The sequence below is a fragment of the Phascolarctos cinereus genome, unplaced genomic scaffold (genome assembly GCF_003287225.1).
Source record: "Phascolarctos cinereus isolate Bilbo 61053 unplaced genomic scaffold, phaCin_HiC Scaffold_4;HRSCAF=312, whole genome shotgun sequence".
Lineage (NCBI taxonomy): Eukaryota > Metazoa > Chordata > Mammalia > Diprotodontia > Phascolarctidae > Phascolarctos > Phascolarctos cinereus.
Genome location: NW_027555847.1, coordinates 717,808,512 through 717,828,484, shown reverse-complemented (window position 1 = coordinate 717,828,484; position 19,973 = coordinate 717,808,512). Strand labels below are relative to the sequence as shown.

Below are 19,973 nucleotides of genomic sequence, written 5' to 3'. Positions count from 1 at the left end.
TCCATTGGGTAGCCTCTAGTCTGATCCTTTCAGCAGGATAGAGCCAGGAAATCGCCCTTAGTTGGGTCATTATCTTGGGGTGGGGAAAGGATGTGATGGAGAGGTACAGAAGAGTACATTGGGGCAGGAAATGAAGAGATGGCCGGCCAGGAGCCTGAAAAGGTCTTTAGAGAAAAATAATTCCGACTTTATATAGAGAAACGGGAGGTGGGGGGGGGCGATTAAAATATGCTTCCACACATGGGACTACATTTTGGCTAGGTCTAATTTCTGCTGCTCAGAGGGAGTCAGTGGCCTATAAGTGGAGGAGTTGAAGAAATGAGGAAGTAGGACTGAGTGACTTCCGAGTTCTCTTTGTGTTCTAAGCCTAGAATTTGAATCCAGCTCTGTATGATCGGGTGGCTTCCCGATCATATCACGAGAGCTGTCTTCCAACATGGGTAGGTAGGACTGTGTCTTGGGAGAGGAATAGTAGATTCACTCTCCTTAACTTAGAAAGCAGAAGTAGGAGGGATGGCGAGAAGGGGCCAGGAGGCCGATTTCAGGCCGCACGTTAGGGCCAGCAAAATCTTCTTAATGATGAAAGCCATCCCAAAGTTCAGAGTGAGCATTTACGCACCCAAAACTGTATACAAATCAAGGCGCGATTCAGGGCTCCTCCCCTCCCCCGGGAGTTGCAGGCGGAGGCGGGCTGACCACCTGTCCAGGATAGCCTAGGGGGTTGTGTGCCCCGGGCTCCTGGCCTGGATTTGGGCACTAGGACTAAGGTGTCAGCCGCTGGAGGCGGTGGGGTGAGGGGCGGGGCTGGACGAGGCGGGGACCAGTGTCACTCAGCCCACCACGCCCACCCCAGACCCCGCCCCCTGGGCGGGGCCGCCGTTCCTCCCCTCCTGTTGTTGGGTTTCCCTCGCGCCTCTGCTGCTGCTGCCGCCCGAACATGGCTGCGCGGGTGGGCAGCATCTCGGCGAGCGCGCTCCGCCGCCTGCCCCTCCAGGGGCCCCGGCCCCGGCCACCCCGCCGGAGCTGCACCTGGGGCCGGGCCGAGGTGAGCGCGGGCTCGGGGCTTCCTGCGGCCCCGCCCGAGGGGGCCACGCGTGGGGCTCCTGCTGACTCAGGGGGTGCCTGGGCTGGGCTGGGAGAACGGGAAGCGGAGAGGGGGAGGGGCGGAGGCCCCCCCCAGGGTGGAAGGAAGGTGCGGGGCAGAGGGGCTGCACTTGGCGGGGGAGGCCGGGGTGGTGGGGGAAGGGCAGGGTCCACAATGGGAAGGTGGGGCGGGGGAGGGGCAGGGCCCGGAGGAATGGGGTGAGGAGCTGGGCTTGGGATGGGAGGTCGGTCAGTGCCCACAATGGGAGGATGGGGGCGGGGGGGAGGCAGGACCCGGAGGGATGGGTCGAGGGGCCAGGTTTGGTGTGGGAGGTTGGTCTGTGCCTACGATGGGAGGATGGGAGGAGGGCTGGACCCGGAGAGATGGACCGAGGGGAAAGGTTGGTCGGTGCCCACAATGGCAGGATGGGGGGCGGGGGGTGGGGAGGCTGCTCTGGGACAAGGGAGAGAGGGCAAGGGTGCGGAGGGAGAGAAGAAAAGAGATAGGACTCGGAGCGTGGTGGGGAAGAAAGGGAAGGTCTAAGGCAAGATAAGGGGGAAGGACGGTGCCCACAATAGGATGGGGGAGGGGCAGAAGCTACCCGGTGGAAGAGGTAAGGGCCTGGGATGGGGCTGAGCCTGGAGGGGGGAGGGGTCGGAATGGAGAGAAGAGGGAGGTTGGGAGGGGACGTCGCTGGGATGGGGACAAGGGAAGGGGAGGGCCAGGACTTCTCTGGGGATGGGGGAGGGGCGGATACTAGGGCTGGGGTGGGGGGAGGGGCTGGACTGGAGCTGTCCCTGGGTGGGAGGTTAGCCGTATTTGAGGGGAGCTGAGGAGGTTTGTGCCCAGAACTTCCCTGAAAGGGAGGGGTGGAGTGGGAAGGGAGGGCTCTCCTACTAGGCCGGAGGCCAATCGGGAGGAGGGAGAAGGTGTCCTATTGTGCTGCTCTCCAGAGGGGCATTGTTGGGTGATTCAAAGCTAAGAAAGGGTCCTTGCCTGTGTGCCTTGGTGGAAGGGGTGGGGGAGGAGCAGGGCGAGACTTGAGGCTGGTGAATGAATGCTGCTGGTTCTTTGTGCACACACAGTGCCTTGCAGCAGGCTAAAGTGGACCATGCAGTGAATCCTCTGTCCCAGTAAGCACCTCGGTTTCCCATGTGTTAGAGGAAAGGGGGGCTCACTGGCTCACCTGAGCCTCGGAGCTGGAAGGGACTTTAGAGATGGGCCATGGGTAAGGAAGCCCCAAAGACCTCTTCCTTTTCTCTGGCTGAAGGTCACACCTGGTCTGATCCCTTAGCTAAAGAAGAGAAAATGGAACCCTTGGTAGCCTTGACAACTAGAAGGCCCCTTAGAGGCCATCTAGTTCAAGGCCCCCCTCCCCCCATTTTTCAGGTGGAGAAACTGAAGCCTAGAAAGAAGTGACTTTACTCAGGGTTATACAGGCGGGGAGCAGCAACAGACTCTGGATTCAGCTCTCACCTTTGCTCCAAGCATATGAAGGCCCCGGAAAGAAAGAATCAGGTGTAGGCGAGAGAGCAAACTACTGGAGACTGATGGTTAGGAGGCCTGGGTGCACTCCCTAGCTGGGTGCTCCAGGCGGCAGTTCCTTCCCTTCTCTGGGTATCAGTTTCTTCTTTTGTAAAAATAAGTAGTTAGACTCATTTGGTCCAGCTTCAATTCCCAATGATCTTACTTTGTTGTTATCGTTTTTGTTTTAGTGAGAGACTAGTCTAGGTGTTCTTAACCTGAGTTTAAGATTTCAGGGGGTTCGGGAATTTGAATGGGGGGGAAAAAGCCATCTTTATTTTCACTAACTTCTAACCTTTGAATCTCTGTATTTAAAAGAACGTTATGCTAAGAATGAGTCCTGATATAAAAGAGGTTAAGAGCCCCTAATCTACTCCAAATCCCCACCCCCATCTCACAGAGGAGAAAACTAAGGCTGAGACTTGCTGATGTCATATACTTGTAGAACTGGAATTCAAAGTCTGTTCTATCCCTTGGGCATGTTTACCCTTGAGAAGACTGGAAGGACATGAGAGCTGTCCCCCAGGATTCCAAGGGCTGTCGTGGCCTGGAGGAATCCGCCTTGTCCTATATGGCCCCAGAGGACAGAATCAAGAGCAATGACTAAAACTGACAGAGAGGCAGACTTAGGCTCAATGCTCTGGTCATTAGAACGGCCGATCGTCCTGCCTTAAGAGGTTGTGAGCTCCCCATCCTTGGAAGTCTTCAAGCAGAGGCTGGACAAGCACTTGCTAGAGGTCTGAGTTGGGCTCCATGTTCCTTCTGTCCCACCCCTCATGTTGTGTGATTCATGCCCCTCCCCACTGAACCACGCATTGTAACCCAGTGCCAGCACTTAACCACAAATGCCGTAGTATCTTTGTCTTTTAAAGTTTGTGTCCTTTCTCTCTAAACAGATTGCAAGACTGTACCTTAGATGGCCACGTTATAGGCATGCACTGAGTGTGTCCCTGGTTTGGGGGCAGGTCAAAAGCCTTAAGTTTTACCATCCCTGATCATTCAATAAGCATTTATTATCAAAGCAATATCTTCCTATAGGGCCTCCCTTCTGTCCCTTCTTTAATTCCTCTCTATGGTTGCCAAATTGCTATTCCTAAAGGAAAAGTATGACCACCTCGCTAGTCTAGAAATGTCGATAGCTCCCCATTGCCTCTAGGGTAAAATATAGACTTGTTTATTTGTCACGAAAAGGCCTTCACCATTTGGCTTCACCTAGCCTTTCTAGAGTGATTGCCTATCACTCTCATCTGCACACAGTCCAGTCAAACAGTGCTTACTTGTCTAACATTGCATCTTCTGCCTACGCGCCTCTGCAAGGCTGGTCTCCATACCTAGAATATATTTCTTCTTCACCTTTTAAAGCTCCCTGGTCTCTTGGTCCCGCCTCAGGTGCCACTTTCAAGAGGCCTTTCCTGAGTTCTCCAGTTTTTAAGAGCCCCCATGCATACTTATTTTGTCTGTTCTGTCATATGTACCCTGCAGTCTGAGACTCTTAATTTTATATTCATTTCTGCAGTGCTCAGCACACAAAGGGTAGGTACCTGCTCCAGGCCTCTTATTGTTCAGAGGAAGAAACTGAGGCCCAGAAGAGAACAGATTTTCCCAAAGTTCTATAGGTACCAAGTCAGCACAATTCAGCAAATGCTTAAGTGCTTACTATGTGCCAGGCCCTGTGCTAAGCTCTAGGGATGCAAATAGAAGCAAAAAGATGGTTTCTGCCCTCAAGGAGCTTATATTCCATTGGGGAAGGCAACACAGAAAAGGAAGCTGCAGTGCATAGGGGGAGGGAGAAATGATAGGGGGACATGATGGGAAGTCCAGGGGAGTGAAGGATGGTGGGAAATGTAGAGATGACTGGCCCGGGCAGCTTCCTTAAATGGAGCTTCTAGAAGGACCCTTCCTAGTCAGAGGGGCACCAGGTACGTCCTGGAAGGAAAGCTTTCTGGCGCGTGATGGAGAAATCCAGAGGAGTCCAACCTGGAGGCCTCGAAGGAGCCTTGTTTAGCCCTTTTGAGAACTTAAGTTTTTTTAAAATAAGCATTTATTAAGCCCCTACTATGTGTCATGAACTGTACTAAGTGTTTTACAAATATCCATTTGATCCTTACAACAACCCTGTGAAGGAGGTGCTGTCATTATCTCAGTTTTACAATTGAGGAAACTGAGGCAGAGGCAGACAGCAATTAAGTGACTTGCCTAGAGTCACACAGCTAGTCATTGTCAGAGTTGGATTTAAACTCTTCCAGTCTTGGTCTGTTAGTATTGTTCAGAATCTTTGCCTGACTCCTCAAAGCTTCCAGAAAGGGATCAGAGTTAGAACTGTGAATATTATTGGAAGCAGTGTTATCTTCCAAATAAGTTAAAATAGAAGGATCCTGAGGACAGCAGGAACTGGTTTTCCTTTTGTCTTTGTAATCTCAGTGTCTTGGTAATCACAGTTTTCTTTCTTTCTAGTCCCATTGGTGTATGGAACTCTGAAGTCTATCTATACAGGTTGACACCTTGTCAATTTATAGACTTAGAAAGTTATATGGGACACTGAGGCCAAGTGACTTAGCCAAGGTCATGCAGCCACAACCAGTATGTGGCATGGGTGAGACTTGAACCCAGGTCAATGAGGCCAGCTCAGTATTCATTACACCAATAATGTATAATCTCTGCTTAGCACATAGCAGGTGTTTGACAAACACCTGCTGCACTGGATTCAAATCAGAATAAAACTGTATATAAAGACTGAGACTCTGAGGAAAAAAAGTGGCTTGCTGAGAAGAGCACAGGATTTGGAGTCAGAAGACCTGGGTTTGAATCCTGGCCCTGCTACCTTTCTCACAAATGATAACATCATAGCTTTAGAGGCAGCACTTAGTTGCTGTATGGGAAGAGTCTTGAGGCAAGAAGATCAATTAGGAAGTCACTGTCATAGTCCCAGCAAGAAGTGACAAGTGTCTGGACCAGGGTGGTGACTACAGGAGTGGAGAGAAGGAGGTAAGGAGCTTCACAGTAGCAGTGCAGAAGAGCAGATGCCAGGAGCCACGTGCTATCGTAAGGAGAGGTTAAGAAGGTAGAATTTAGGCCTGGAAAACTCTTAGAGATCACCCAGGCCCACCCGCTTCATTAGACAGAAAAGAAAACTGGGCTCCCGAGAGGAGACGGGATTTGCCTAGGAGTAAGTAGTAGAGCAAGGATTTGAACTTGGGACTGGTTCTGAATTCTGGATGGTCTCCTTTCCTCCAGGTTCTTTCCCAAATTATCAGCTTTAGGAAAAGGGTCTAATAGGTTCTAGGATCTGAAAGAGACTTGGAGGACTCATAGCCAAAATGTTACTTTATTTTCAATCAATAACTTATTTTCTTTCCCTCTCACCTCCCTTGCCTTGGAAAAGAAAAAACAAAACAAAAACTCTTGGTGAATATAGATAGCCAGGTAAAAGCACTTCCATACGGGCCATGTCCAAAACACGTGTATCATTATGTGCCCTGGCTTCTTCACCTCGCTGTCAAGAGGTGAGTAACAGGCTTCATGATTGGTCTTCTGGAATCAGGGTTGGTCCCTGCACAGATCAGAGTTCTTCGTCTTCACGTTGTTGTTTCTGTGTAAATTGTTCTCCTGGTTCTGCAGACTTCACCTTGCATCAGTTCACATAAGTCTTCTCAAGTTTCTCTAAAGCCATCCCTTTAGTCATTTTTTAATGATACGTAAGTATTCCATTACATTCCTATGCCACGATTGGCTTGGCCATTCCCCAGTTGATGGTGTTCCCCCCTTAGTTTCCAGATCTTTGCCTCCACAAAAAGAGGTGCTAAAATTATTTTTGTCTGTCTGGGCCCTTTTCATTTTTCTTTATCTCTTTGCAGTATATGATATTTGCTGGGCCACTTTTAGGGGTCCGTTTCCTACATATTACCAGTGAAGAAACTGAAACCAAGAGAGGTGTTGTCCAAGATCACGTAGGCTATAAGAAGCAGAGCCCAGACCCAGATTTGAACCTGAAATTTAGTGCTCTTAATTGCTATGTCCCACTGCCTCTGACCTTAGGCTGAGGGTTGTAAATGTGGGACCTCAGCTGGGTCTTGAAAAATCGACTACAGGTCCTCCAGGAGAGGGCATTCCAGGCAGTGGGAATGCTGTGAGCATATGGAAAGCACGAAAGAGAAGAGTCTGTATTTAGTGATCAAATGGGTCTGCTTGAGGGGAAAGGGAGATGGAGTCAGAGAAAAGATAAGGAAGGGCCAGATGGTAGAGAACTTTAAATGCCAAGCTGAAGAGTTTAAATTTTATTTCCATAAGCAATGGGGAGCCATGGAAGATTTATGAGAGACAGAATGAAAGTCATTTTTCAGAAAGAAAAACATTGCTCTGCAGAATGAATTGGAGAGTGAAGGGGTTAGAGGGGAGGAGGCCAGTTAGGAATCTACCACAGCAGGTCAAGTGAGATCACTAAGGGTCTGGATTAGTGCTGGGACTTTGGGGATGGAGAGAAATCTAATAATAGATTTGACAACACTCAGTTCCAATATGCCACTTGGGCATGGTGCCCTGGAAAATGCATGCCATCTATAATATGGCATTGGGGTAGACTGGGAGTGGAGGAGGCAAGCTTCAAAAGTTGTCTCTGCCTCTGAATTCACTGTTGTATGTAACCTTGGGGAATTAATTTATAGAGGCATGAAACAATACTGGGGAGGAACCTTATGCATTCAGTCAGCAAACAGGCACCTTCTACATGCAGGAACTATACCTTAACAATGCATACAATTGTTACATAGCAATAGAATGCTGGACTTGGATTAGCTAGGGGAGCCTTGGGTTCAGAATCTGCCTCTGACCAGTCAGTTGATAAGTCCTAGGTCCTAGCTTCAGTTTGCCCCTTTGTAAAATGGGGATAATGACCAATGGGGTTGTTGTGAGGGTTAAGTAGGATGTTATTATTAGTGTATGGAATGTAAGATTTTTTTTTTTTACAGATGGAGAAACTGAGGTCCAGAAAAGATGAGTGGTTTTGGATTGATTCACCCCAGGGATAAAGTAGGTTGACTTTGCCTGCTGGAGAAGGTGATGGGGGTGAAATATTAGATTATTTCTACTGTGTGCTCTAAGGTCACCCTAAAACCCAGCTCTTTTTAAGACTTAATTTACCATTGGATTGGACGTTAGAGGTGATCTCAATAAAGAATGTCAGGTATTGAACATAACAAAAGACAAAAATGATACTGTCCCTTTTCTCTGACTATACATTTTATTATTTCCAAACCCTCCATTTTATAAGAAAATTGAGGCCCAGAGTGAAGTGACTCGTCCAAGGTCTCACTGCCTTGGTATCAGTACTTCCTGCTTCAGGCCAGACCCTAGGGCAGTGGTGCCGGGTTACCAGGACCTTCCCCCTAGCAGAGGCTTGGAGCTTCGCAGACTGGAAGTCAGCTAGGTGACTCAGTGGACATTTTGCTGGACTTGGAGTCAGGAAGGGAAGAGTTCAAATGCAGTCTCAGATGCTAACTAGCTGTGTGACCCTGGGCAAGTCATTTAACCTCTGCCTCAGTTTCCTCAACTGTAAAATGGGAGTTATAATAGCACCTCCCTCCCAGCGTTGTCCCAAGGATCAAATGGGATAATATTTGTAAAGTGCTTAGCACATGGTAGGCACTTAATAAATGCTTATTCCCTTCCCTGGAAGGAGGATCTGGCTTTGGGGTAGGACTGCTGGGCTGTTTACCTTAGGCATTTCCAGTGTTAATAAATGACTAGAGTCTGAAGTCCAAGAACAAAGATCTTGCCCTGTGTAAACAGGACAGGATTCTGAATTCATCCCTGTCCCCACCTTCTCTCTCTCTCTCTCTCTCTCTCTCTCTCTCTCTCTCTCTCTCTCGTGGCAAACAGGTTCTTTAAGTTCTGAAGAGGAAGGAAAAGCAAAATATGTCACCACCACCCCGACACACACACACACCCCACCAATCAAAGGTCGTGGTGACTGCCCATGCACAGCAGCCCCTCACAAGGCCAGCCCCAGGGTCGCTGCTCTGACCCCGGGCAGTGTGGTCCAGGCCCTCGCAGGCAGTGAGGCATGGTGGGGAGAAAGCTGGACAGGACAGCAAGCCTGGTCTCTAGCCTGCTTGCCTACCTTTGCAAGTTATTCCTCCTCTCTGAGGGGAACCTTCCCTGTTCTCAGGCCCCTCCCAGCTCTAACATCCCCTGTTCTATGCTCTGAGGTCCTTCCCAGCTTTGATATCCCCTGATCTAACCCTTTTTCATAGTATTCTGACATTGATTCTCAAGTGGTTAGAGGCTCTAAGCAGGTGCTCTTAGCCTGAGGTGTATAAAAATTTTTTTAAAATATTTTGTTGATTGTCTTGCATTTATAATTGGTTTCCTTTATAATCCTAAGGCAGCCTTTAAAAATGCAAAAACTTAGGGGACATCTAGATCATGCCGCGAATAGTTTGTTAGGAATACCTGCGTCCATGTCATGCTTCAGACACTAGCTGTTTGACTGTGGACAAGTCACTTAACCTCTCAGCCTCAGTTTCCTCATCTGTAAATTGGGAGTAATAATAGCTCCTACATCCCAGGGGTGTTGAGAAGTCCAAATGAGATTACATATTTAAAGAGCTTTATAAATCTTAGCTATAGAAATGGTAGCTATTAAAAGCCTGATTCTAGGAAGGGGTCCTTCAGCTTCCCCAGACTGCGGAAAGGTGCTATGATGCAGAAAATGGTGAGAACCCCCAGGGCTAGAGGGTACCACTCAGTTGGGCTGTTGGGTATTTTTAAGATTGAACATTTCTAGCCCCCATGTGCCAGGCATTGTGCTAAGTCCTGGGTGGGGGAGGGGAGGGTAATGAAAGTCAGTCTCTGCTCTCAAGGATTTAATGGTAGAGACAACATGCAAAAAAGCTATGCCTTATATACAAAGTAAACTGGAGATAACCACAGAAGGAAGCATTGGAATTAGAGGCATCAGGGAAACTTCCTGTAGAGGGGACAGTTTGTACTGAAAGTTGAGAAAGAAGCCAGAGCCAGAGCTAAGGAGAGAGAATTCCAGTGGGCTGGCCCAAGACACAGAGTGCTGAGTCAGGAAATTGTGGGTCTTGTGCAAGGAAGAGTTGGGCGGGCAGTGTCACTAAATCACAGAGAATGTGGGGAAGGACTTTTAAGGTGTAAGAAGACGGGACATATAGGAGGGAGGCAAGTATGCTCTTTAAATGTGATTTTTGTGTTTGATCCTGGAGGGGGGAGGGAGTCAGCGGGTTTTATTGAGTAGCAAGGTAACATGGTCAGACCTGGGCTGTAGGAAGATTAATTTGGTAGCTGAGTGGATGGTGGGAATGGGGAGAGATTTAGGGCAGGCAGACCGACTCCACCACGGTGATGACAGTGTCAGAGGAGAGGAGGCATACGTAAGATGTTAGAAAGGTAACAGGTGATCTTGGCAAGACATTGGATGTCGTTGAAAGGGACTGGGGAGAGAGACTGAACAAGGGAGAACGACAGCTAGGGTGTGAATCTGGGGGACTAGGACTGGTGGTGCCCTCAACAGCAATAGGGAAGTGGGGGGGGGCGCTATTGAATTCAGTTTTGGACATATTGAGATGTCTATAGGACATCTGATGGGCAGTTGGAGTCTGGAGGTCAGCAGAGAGGTTAGGATAAGTAGATCTGAGAATCATCAGCGCAGACGTCATCGAGTCCACCAGATCTAATGAGATCAGCAAGTGAATAGTGGGAGAACAGAGCCTAGCATAGAGACCTACAGTTAGTGGCTGTGACCTGCTTAAAGTTCCCGCAAAGGATACTGGGAGGTCCACCAGGAGAGAGCAGTGTCCCAAAGACATAGAAGAGAGTACCAAGAGCAGCTAGATGGTACAGTGGTTAGGCGGCCCAGTCTGGAGTCAGGAAGATCTAAGTTCAAATGTGGCCTCAAGACCCTAGCTGTGTGACCCTGGGCAAGTCATTTAACTTTTGTTTGCCCCAGTTTGCCTCATCTGTAAAATGGGGCTATCACTAGCACCTATGTCCCAGGGTTATTGTGAGGAGAGATAGTGATGGTAAAGCACTTAGCACACAGAAATGTTAGCTACTGATATTAAGGAGAAGAGAGTGATTGATAGTGTCAAAAGCTATGGAGAGGTCAAGAAGGATCAGAATGAAAAGCAAGCTGTTAATTTGGCAATGAAGAGATCGTTGATAACTTGGGTGAGGCCAATTTCAGGGAGACAAGTACAGTGACTGGCCAGAGTGACCAGGACTTTCTCCCCAGGTACCAGTTTTAGAGGTTGCTGACAGTATTGGAGCATTTCAGCTGTGTGGAAATAAGGTAGCGATTGCAAATGGTAGCTCACATTCACGTAGTGCTACAAGGTTTATAAAGCATTTCACATGTTATGTTGTGTTTGTTATCTTATACCCTCATGATAACTATTATCCCCATGTTGCAGATGAGGAAATGAAGGCCAAGAGTGACTTGCCCAGGGTGACACTGCTAGGAAGTGAGCTGGATTTGGAGTCAGTGGGACTTTAGTTCAGACCTCATCTCTGTCACTTACTGCCTGTGTGACCCTGGGTAAGTCACTTCCCACTTTGGGCCTCAGTTTCCCCATCTGCAAAATGAGAGGGTTAGACAACATGGAGTCTAAAGCTCCAGTAATATTAACTACCATCATATAGTGCTTTCAGGTTTCCGAAGCTCTTTATATATGATTTCATTTGATTCTTAAAAAAAAAAAAAATCCTCTGGGAGTTATACCCATTTTATAGATTAAGAAACTGAGGCTGCAAGGGGTTAAGTGACTTTCCCAGAGTCACACAGCTAGGATGTGTTTGAAGCAGGATTCAACCTCACATCTTCCTGCCTCCAAATCCAGGATTCTATCCATTACACCACCTGGCTTACTCTAGCAAGAATAATTAGTTAAAATAGATTGCAAAGGGCCTTGAATGCCAGGCTGAGAAGTTTGTATTTTTTTCTCTAACATGGTATTTTGGAAAGAATGCGAATTTGGAGCCAAAACACCCAGGTTTGAACCTCAGCTTGACGACTTACTTCAACAAAGAAAAATTCAGCAAACTTAGGTACCTCCTAAGTGCTAGACCCTGGAGATACCAAGTCAAAAAAAGAGCTAGTTAGTAGCTTTGTGTTTCCTTTCTCTGGGCTCAGGTTAAGAAGATGAAGTACTTTCTAAGGTTTCTTCCATTTATGTAATCCTCTAAGGCTTGCAAAGCTCTCTGTCCTTCACCTTGTTGGAACCCCTCAATGGCTGGGTAAGAAGCTGAGGTTTAGAGGGCTTTGAATCCATGGCCCATCAGACCCAGCTGGGGAGTGTCACAGAGGCAGGACTTGAACCCAGGTCTTCCAGACAACATCTGCCGTCTCATCTATGACACTGTTCTGTGGATCTTCATTGATTACTAGGCCAAGGGGAGCCAGTGGAAGTCAGTCAGTCAGTGATCATGTATGAAGCACCTACTGTGTGCCAAGTACTGCTGAGTGCTAGAGCTACAAAGAAAGAGGCCAGGTCCTCAACGGACTCACAGTCTAATGGGGGAGATGGTAGACCAACCAGTTTTTTGATAAGATATGAGTGTATTTGATAAGAATAAGAATAGTGATGTGGGACGCTGAAAGCTACTACTGTAACAATGGTATGGGGGGGGTGTGGGAGAACGAAAGAGATGGTTGGGGCTTGGGATTGGCTGGTGGGGTGTGTGGTCATAGCTTGGGAACCTGGCTGGGGCCTAGCTTGGGGTTGGCTGCCCTACAGCTACAAAGGACAATGACTTCAAAAATAACATATTCATGTTTGGGGGGTGGGAGGGCTGAGCAGCAGGCCAGTCAGAGTTTAAGCTGCAGGAATCCTGTAAGAACTGATATGAGAAAGAGTTAGAATATTTGTGTCCCCGCTCAGCAAGAGATCTTAGCTTTCCTGTCCTTGGTGGTGCTGAAGGGTGAGAGGTAGACCAGGAGAACTCACTCATTCACTTGCAAACATTTATTACTAATAGTGGTAGTCAATATATATATTATTATTGCTAATACATATATTATTATTACTACATAATAGATAATATGTGTATTAGTAATATGTATGCTGACTATAATTACTTCTAATAGTATATATACAGACGTGTGTGTATGTATGTATGTGTGTGTGTGTGTGTGTGTGTGTGTGTGTGTGTGTGTGTGTGTGTGTATCCAGAGTTCAAATCTGGCCTCAGACACTTACAAGTTGTGTGACCCTAGGCAAGTCATTTAACTCTACCTCAGTTTCCTCATCTGTAAAATGAATTGGAGAAGGAAATAATAAACCACTCCAATATCTTTGCCAAAAAAATCCCAAATGCGGTCACAAAGGGTTGGACATGACTGAAACTGAACAATAATTATATGTGTGTATATACAGATATATACATAATACACACTATATATATGCATGTGTATGCATATATAATATAAAAATACATGCATGTATATATAAATATATGTCTAGTAAAGCACTGGGCATCCGTTCTCATTGGTCCTCACAAACCATCCTGTAAGTTAGTTGTAATAAACAAACACATGTCCCTATTTTACCAGTAAAGACATTCAGCTCACAAGCACAAAGTGAGTTGCCCATGGTCACACAGTGGGGAAGTGTTAGTGACAGGATTTAAACTCTAGTTTCCTCTGAGTCCTTTTCTTTCTAGTAAAACCTGCAGCCTCACTAGGAATATGAATAGGGGATGGTGACTGGCCCCTTGATTTCTTCTATAGAGGGCAGAGGTGTCAAACTCACAGGCCTGCAGCTAATTGAAATGTAATTAGGAAGTATTTAACAAAAATAAATAGAAACTCAGTGCAACAAAGATAATGTTAATTTGTGGTTTTCTAAGTCTGTACACAGATCTGTTTCTATTTGTGTTCTACCCCACTGGTTTAAGGAACTTCGAGGTGAGGAAACAGTCCTCTAACTTTCTACCTCACCAATGCCCACTATTCCAGGCACTGTCATTCCAGGCTAAGTAAGCACTGGGTTTGATTAAAAACAAAAACAAAACACAGAAAAAAGATGACATAACAATCCCTGACTGCCTGAGAGCCTTGTTATCTGAGTGGGAGTGATCCACCAATGGGTCTCATGCAGAATAGGGCAAGGAAAGATCCAGATTACAATGGGAAAATTAGAGGAGGAATGAATATTTCATTGAAGAGTTAGGAAGGAGTCAGGAAAGGCTTTCTGTAGGAGACAACCACTGGGCCTCAGCCTTGAAGAGGCAGATTCTAAAAGGCAGAGACGAGGAAGAGTGTCCATCAAAGGGATGGCGGACAACAATGTTTCGGGAACAAATAACAATGCAGTTTATTTGGAGCATAGAGTAGTGCAGTGACTTACCCAGGGTCATATAGCTAGGAAGTATCTGAGACAGGATTCAAACCAGGTCTTACTGCCTCCATGGCCTGTACTGTATCCACTACACTAAGCATTTGGTAAGCACTTACTGTATGCAAGGGCTGGGGATAAAGAAAGTAGTCAGACAATCCCTGCCCTCAGGGAGTGCACAGTCTAGGAGGGGGGTGGGCAGGGCAGAACAACACACAGGAAAGCCACAAGTTTCAGCCACAAGTCATCTGGAAAGGTGCCAAGGCCTCTGGTGACTGCGAACTTTCTTTTCTGGGTCTTCGAAACGTGGTTGTGGCCCATACAGGAGCAGTTTCTGAGCCGCCTCCCCACAGGGTGACTTCCCAGGATGATGGCTGCAGGGACCAGGCTCGAAGCCTGGCTGTTCCCAAGGCTCTTGGGCTCCAGGTCCGGGACCATTTTCATCAGGGTCCAAGAGGCCTTGGTGGCCAAGATGATGGTGGGAGTTGGTTTGACTGGATAAAATTAATAGATTAATAATTGATAGATAAAAGGAGATCCACACAGGGCAAGGACTCAGTTGAAGTTGTATTTCTTAGATCTGTATCAGGTCTTAGCTGATCCTCTCTTAATTCTCTTTTTCTCCTGTTTATACTATATGCATAGTTGTGTGCATGTTGTCTCACTTATTAGACCGCAAGCTCCTTGAGGGTAGGGATGGTTTTTTGCCCTTTTTTGTATCCTCAGTACGTGGCACAGTGCCTGACGGGTTAACTAGCAGTGGTAGAACTTGAGAAGTCAGAGGTTAAAGACTGGCAGGATGTAATGAGATCAAGAAGTATGGTTAAGGGAAGAGAGTGTTGGATTGGGATTCAGAAGACCTGGGTTCAAATCTTGCCCTAGGACCTTAGGCAAGTCATTTCCCTCCTTTAAACTCCTCCATTTTCTTGTCTGTAAAATGAGGGGGTTGGTCTAGATGGCCTTCAGGACACCTTCTGTCTCTAGACCAATGATCCTATGAGCTACCTGTGACCTATGATACCTGTAATCCTGTGAATTTACCTGTGGGTAAATCACTTTCCCTTTCTGAGCCTGAGTTTCTTCATCTGTAAAATGGGGGCATTGAATTCAACTCCGAGGTCCCTTCCAGCTCTAAGCCTGTGTTTCCATGGATAGGATTGGGGCAGAGGAAAAAAAATGAGGCTGTAGCTTCTTCCACCCCCACCCCTTCCCACCTGCCAGCCATGACCATTTGACCTCCCTGCTTTTTCAGGGCCTACTCGAAAGACAGTGAAAGCAGCTGGTTTCGTTCCCTCTTTGTGCACAAAGTGGATCCGCGGAAGGATGCTCATTCCACCCTCCTGTCAAAGAAGGAGACCAGCAACCTGTACAAGATTCAATGTGAGTGTCTTCCCCTTCCCTCCCCTTGTTCCTCATCTTTTTCCTTCCCTTTATTTTCCCTCCCTATTGGTGTCTAATAGGTTCTTTTTCCAGGGAACAGGCAGAATCTTTGGGCTTGACTCAGACATAGGAGTAAATAAGATGTTATTTTTATAGGCTGACATATTGTCTACTGTGTTGCTAAGAAGCAGCTCAGTATATTGACTCCTGGCCTTGCAGTCAGGAAGAGATGGGGTTCAAATCCTGCCTGAGCTATACTGAATGTGTGCCCCTGGTCAAGTCACTTCTAGGCAGCTTTCTAGGACTATGAGTTGTCAGTTGGTGTCAGTGGAGTGCTTCCATGCTGGGAGTTCCCTGGACTGATAGAATCAATGTGTCTTGACCACCCCTCTCCTGACAAATAACAGTGGTGTGTGCGTCTTCCCCTAAAGCCTTCCTCTGCTGAACTTGGCTTGATAGTAACCCTGGGCTTTGGAAGGCTACGTCAGCAGTAGGTAAGCTCTGCTAAGTCTTACCAATCATTTAATTAGAAAGCATTTATTAAGCACCTATTATGTGTCAGGCACTAGTCCAGCCAGGAAAGGCTTTGGGATAGGCTCAGTGTCTACTGTGTGCCAGGTACTGTGCTAAGTAGTGTGGATATAGAAAGAGGAAAAAGACAATCCCTGCCCTCAGTAGCTCACAGTAATGGAGGAGACAACATGCAAACCAGCTGTAACAGGATAAATAGGAGATACTCAACAGAAGGAAGGCACTGAATTTTAGAGGAGTTGGGAAAGGCTTCCTGTAGAAGGTAGAGATTTTGAAGGAAGCCAGGGGAGCCAGTAGAGGGTGGAGATGAAGGAGATCATGCCAGGTATGGGGGACAGCCACGTAAGATTCCCAGAGCTGAGAGATGGAGGGTCTTGTAGAATGGCCAGGAGGCCAGTGTCCAAGGATGTAAGAATATGTGTCAGGGAGGAAGGTGTAAAAAGACTGGAAAGGGAGGAGGGGGCCAGGTTATGAAGGGCTTTAAAAGCCAAACAGAACATTTTGTATTTGCTCCTGGAGGTGATAGGGAGCCACTGAACTTTCCTGGTAGGGCTCGGTAGTAGGGTGATTCTTGAATGAATGGATTTTAAAAAAGCACATTTTTTTAAAATATAAATTTATTTATTTTTAGTTTTCAATATTCACTTCCACAAGTTTTTGAGTTCCAAATTTCTCACCCCTCCCCCCACCCCAAGATGGCATGCATTGTGAATACCCTTTCCCCTGGTCTGCCTTCTCTTCTATCTCTCCCCCCTCCCTTCTCTTATCCCCTTTCCCTTCTATTTTCCTGTAGAGCAGGATAGACTTCTGTACCCCATTTCCTGTATTTCTTATTTCCCAGTTGCATGTGAAAACATTTTTTTAAAACATGTGTTTTTAAAACTTTGAGTTCCAAATTTTCTCCCTTCCTCCCTCCCCACCCACCCTCATTGAAAAGGCAAGCGACTCAATATAGGTTGTACATGTGCAGTTATGCAAAACACTTCCTTAGTAGACATGTTGTGAAAAACTAACTCTATTTCCCTTAATCCTATCCTGCCCTCCCATTTATTCTATTCTTTCTTTTGACCCTGTCCCTCCTCAGAAGTATTTGCTTCTGATTACCCTCTTTCCCAATCTGCCCTCCTCTCTTGTCCCCTTCTCCCCCTATTTTCCTGTAGGGTAAGACAGATTTCCATACCCAATTGAATGTGTGTGTTATTCTGTCCTTAAGCCAAATCCTATGAGAATAAGATTCCCTCATTCCCTCTCACCTTCCCTTCTTTCCCCTCCACTGTGAGAGACTTTTCTTTTCTGTTTTTTTTTTGGAGATAATTTACCCCATTCTACCTCTCCCTTTCTTCTCTGAGTATCATCCTCTCTCATCCCTTAATTTTATTCTCCAGATATGACCCCTTAATCTTCAACTCACCCTGTGCCCTCTATCTATATATACATACATACAATTTTTTTCCTTCAACTACCCTAATACTGACAAAGTTCTCATGAGTTACAAATATCATCTTTCCATGCAGGAATGTAAACAGTTCAATCTTAATAAGTCTCTTATGATTTCTCTTTCCTGTTTACCTCTTCATGTTCCACTGGAGTCCTGTATTTGAAAGTCAAATTTTCTGTTTAGCTCTGGTCTTTTCATCAGGAATGCTTGAAAGTCCTCTATTTCACTGAATGACCATTTTTTCCCCTGAAGGATTATACTCAGTTTTGCTGGGTAGGTGATTCTTGGTTGTAATCCTATCTCCTTTGCCCTCTGGAATATTATATTCCATGCCCTGCGGTCCTTTAATGTAGAAGCTGCTAAATCTTGTGTTATCCTGATTGTGTTTCCACAGTACTTGAATTGTTTCCTTCTGGCAGCTTGTAATATTTTCTCCTTGACCTGGGAACTCTGGAATTTGGCTACAATATTCCTAGGAGTTTTCCTTTGGGGATCTCTTTCAGGAGGAGATCTGTGGATTCTTTCAATTTCTATTTTGCCCTCTGGTTCTAAAATATCAGGGCAGTTTTCCTTGATAATTTCTTGAAAGATGATGTCTAGGCTCTTTTTTTGATCATGGCTTTCAGATAGTCCAGTAATTTTTAAATTCTCTCTCCTGGAGCTATTTTCCAGGTCAGTTGTTTTTCCAGGTCAGTTGTTTTTCCAATGAGATATTTCACATTGTTTTCTAATTTTTCATTCTTTTGGATTTGTTTTACAGGGTCTTGATTTCTCATAAAGTCACTAACTTCCAATTGCTCTATTCTAATTTTTAAGGAAGTATTTTCTTCAGTAATCTTTTGGACTTCCTTTTCCATTTGGCCAATTTTTCTTTTTAGGGCATTTTTCTCCTCATTGGCTTTTTGGACCTCTTTTGCCATTTGGGTTAGGCTGTTTTTTAAGGTGTTATTTTCTTCAGTATTTTTTTGGGTCTCCTTTAGCAAGCTGTTGACTTGTTTTTCATGATTTTCTTGCATCACTCTCATTTCTCTTCCCAGTTTTTCCTCTACTTCCCTTACTTTCTTCTCAAAATCCCTTTTGAGCTCTTCCAAGGCCTGGGACTGATTCATAGTTTTCTTGGAGGCTTTGGATGTAGGAGCTTTGACTTTGTTGTCTTCTTCTGGTAGTATATTTTGATCTTCTTTGTCACCAAAGTAAGATAATATAGTCTGACTCTTTTTGCTCTGCTTGCTCATGATCCCAGCCAATTACTTGAGTTTTAAACTCTTGTTAAGGTAAGAGTCTGCTTCCAATGTGGAGAGTGTACTGTCCCAAGCTTCAGGGGATTGTGTAGCTGTTTTCAGAGATACTTGTAGGGACCTGTAAATTTTCAGTTCTTCCAAGGTGGTATGATAAGGGGCAAGGTGTTTACTCCTTTCCTGGCCTGTGACCACAACTATTCCTTTCTGTCCCGTAACTGTGAGGAGGGGTTCCTCTCCACAGCCACTACAAGCTCCACCACCCCAGCGCTCCTCCTCACCCCAGCACTGCCACCCAGAACTGTGACCCAGATCCACACACGGGCAAAGCAAGAGATTCCTGCCTTAGCACTGGCAAAGAGATCCCTGCAGTCCCTCTCTGATCAGCCACTGGATTCCCCCTCAGTCTGTGGGCTGGAAGCTCAGGAAGCAGCTGCCCCCCCCCCAGGCCAGGCTCTTGGGGAATGGAGCTGAGACTCCGCCTTCCTCTCTGACCACCGACAGAAACAGACTTTTCCCACTGACCTTCTAAGTTGTCTTTGGCATTCATGGATTGAGGAGTCTGGAAACCTCCACAGCTTCCCGTGATTCAGTCCTCTGAGGCCTGCTCCAGGTTTGCTGCGGCCTGCGCGCCCACGCTGCACTGTGCTGCGCTCCCAGCCCGGCGTGATACACCTTTCTGATCAATCATCCAGGTTGTCTTGGGCTGGAAATTTGTTTCACTCTGTCTTTTTGTGGGTTCTGCTGCTTCAGAATTTGTTTAGAGCCATTTTTTATGAGTATTTGGAGGGGTTTGGGGGAGAGCTCAAGCAAGTCACTGCTTTCACTCTGCCATCTTGGCTTCGCCCCCCAAAAAAGCACATTTCTTAAGTATTTACTATATACTAGCTAGTAGAGACACAAATATAAAAAGAAAGACAGTCCCTGTCCTCAAGGTGCTTACATTCTAAACAGGAGAGACAACACACCAGAGCTGGTTCCATGGTAGGTAGAAAGGCCTGGAAGTCCAGAGATGCCTAAGTTGGCCCAATAGCTGAGCTAGGGGGATGGGAGGGTATTGAGGCAGAGCAAAGGGTGAAAAATGGTGGTCCTCCATCTCATCCAAAGACATGGAGATGTTGACTCCCATCTCCTTTGAGACCAATGAGCAACTAGCCATGTAGCCCAGGTGAAGAGGGATGGCAGTGGCAGAGGGGACCTCCTGTAAGCCAGGCCAGGCATGCAAAGACCAAAGTGAGACAGTCATGGAATTAAGATTTAGAGCTGGAAAGGACCAGAGAGGTCACTGAACCCCCTCATCCCCTGTCACATTACCGAGGAGAAGCATGAGAAGTGATTTCCCCGAGGTCACCCAGATGGTGAATGTCTAAGATGGTTTTTGACCCCAGGTGGTCTTAATTCCCAAGTCTAGGACCTTATCTGCTCAG

At 46.5% G+C, this 19,973-nt stretch overlaps 1 protein-coding gene across 1 annotated transcript in view; it reads left to right on the top strand.

The window, feature by feature from the left end:
- Positions 1 to 513: 513 nt before the first annotated feature.
- NIPSNAP1 (nipsnap homolog 1) overlaps positions 514 to 19,973 on the top strand; it is a 41,539-nt gene continuing 22,079 nt past the window's right edge. The window contains exons 1-3 of the mRNA XM_020996669.2: positions 514 to 603; positions 708 to 1,045; positions 15,212 to 15,339. Of these exons, the coding sequence (XP_020852328.1) occupies positions 514 to 603; positions 708 to 1,045; positions 15,212 to 15,339 (556 nt within the window). The remainder of the gene's footprint in view (positions 604 to 707; positions 1,046 to 15,211; positions 15,340 to 19,973) is intronic.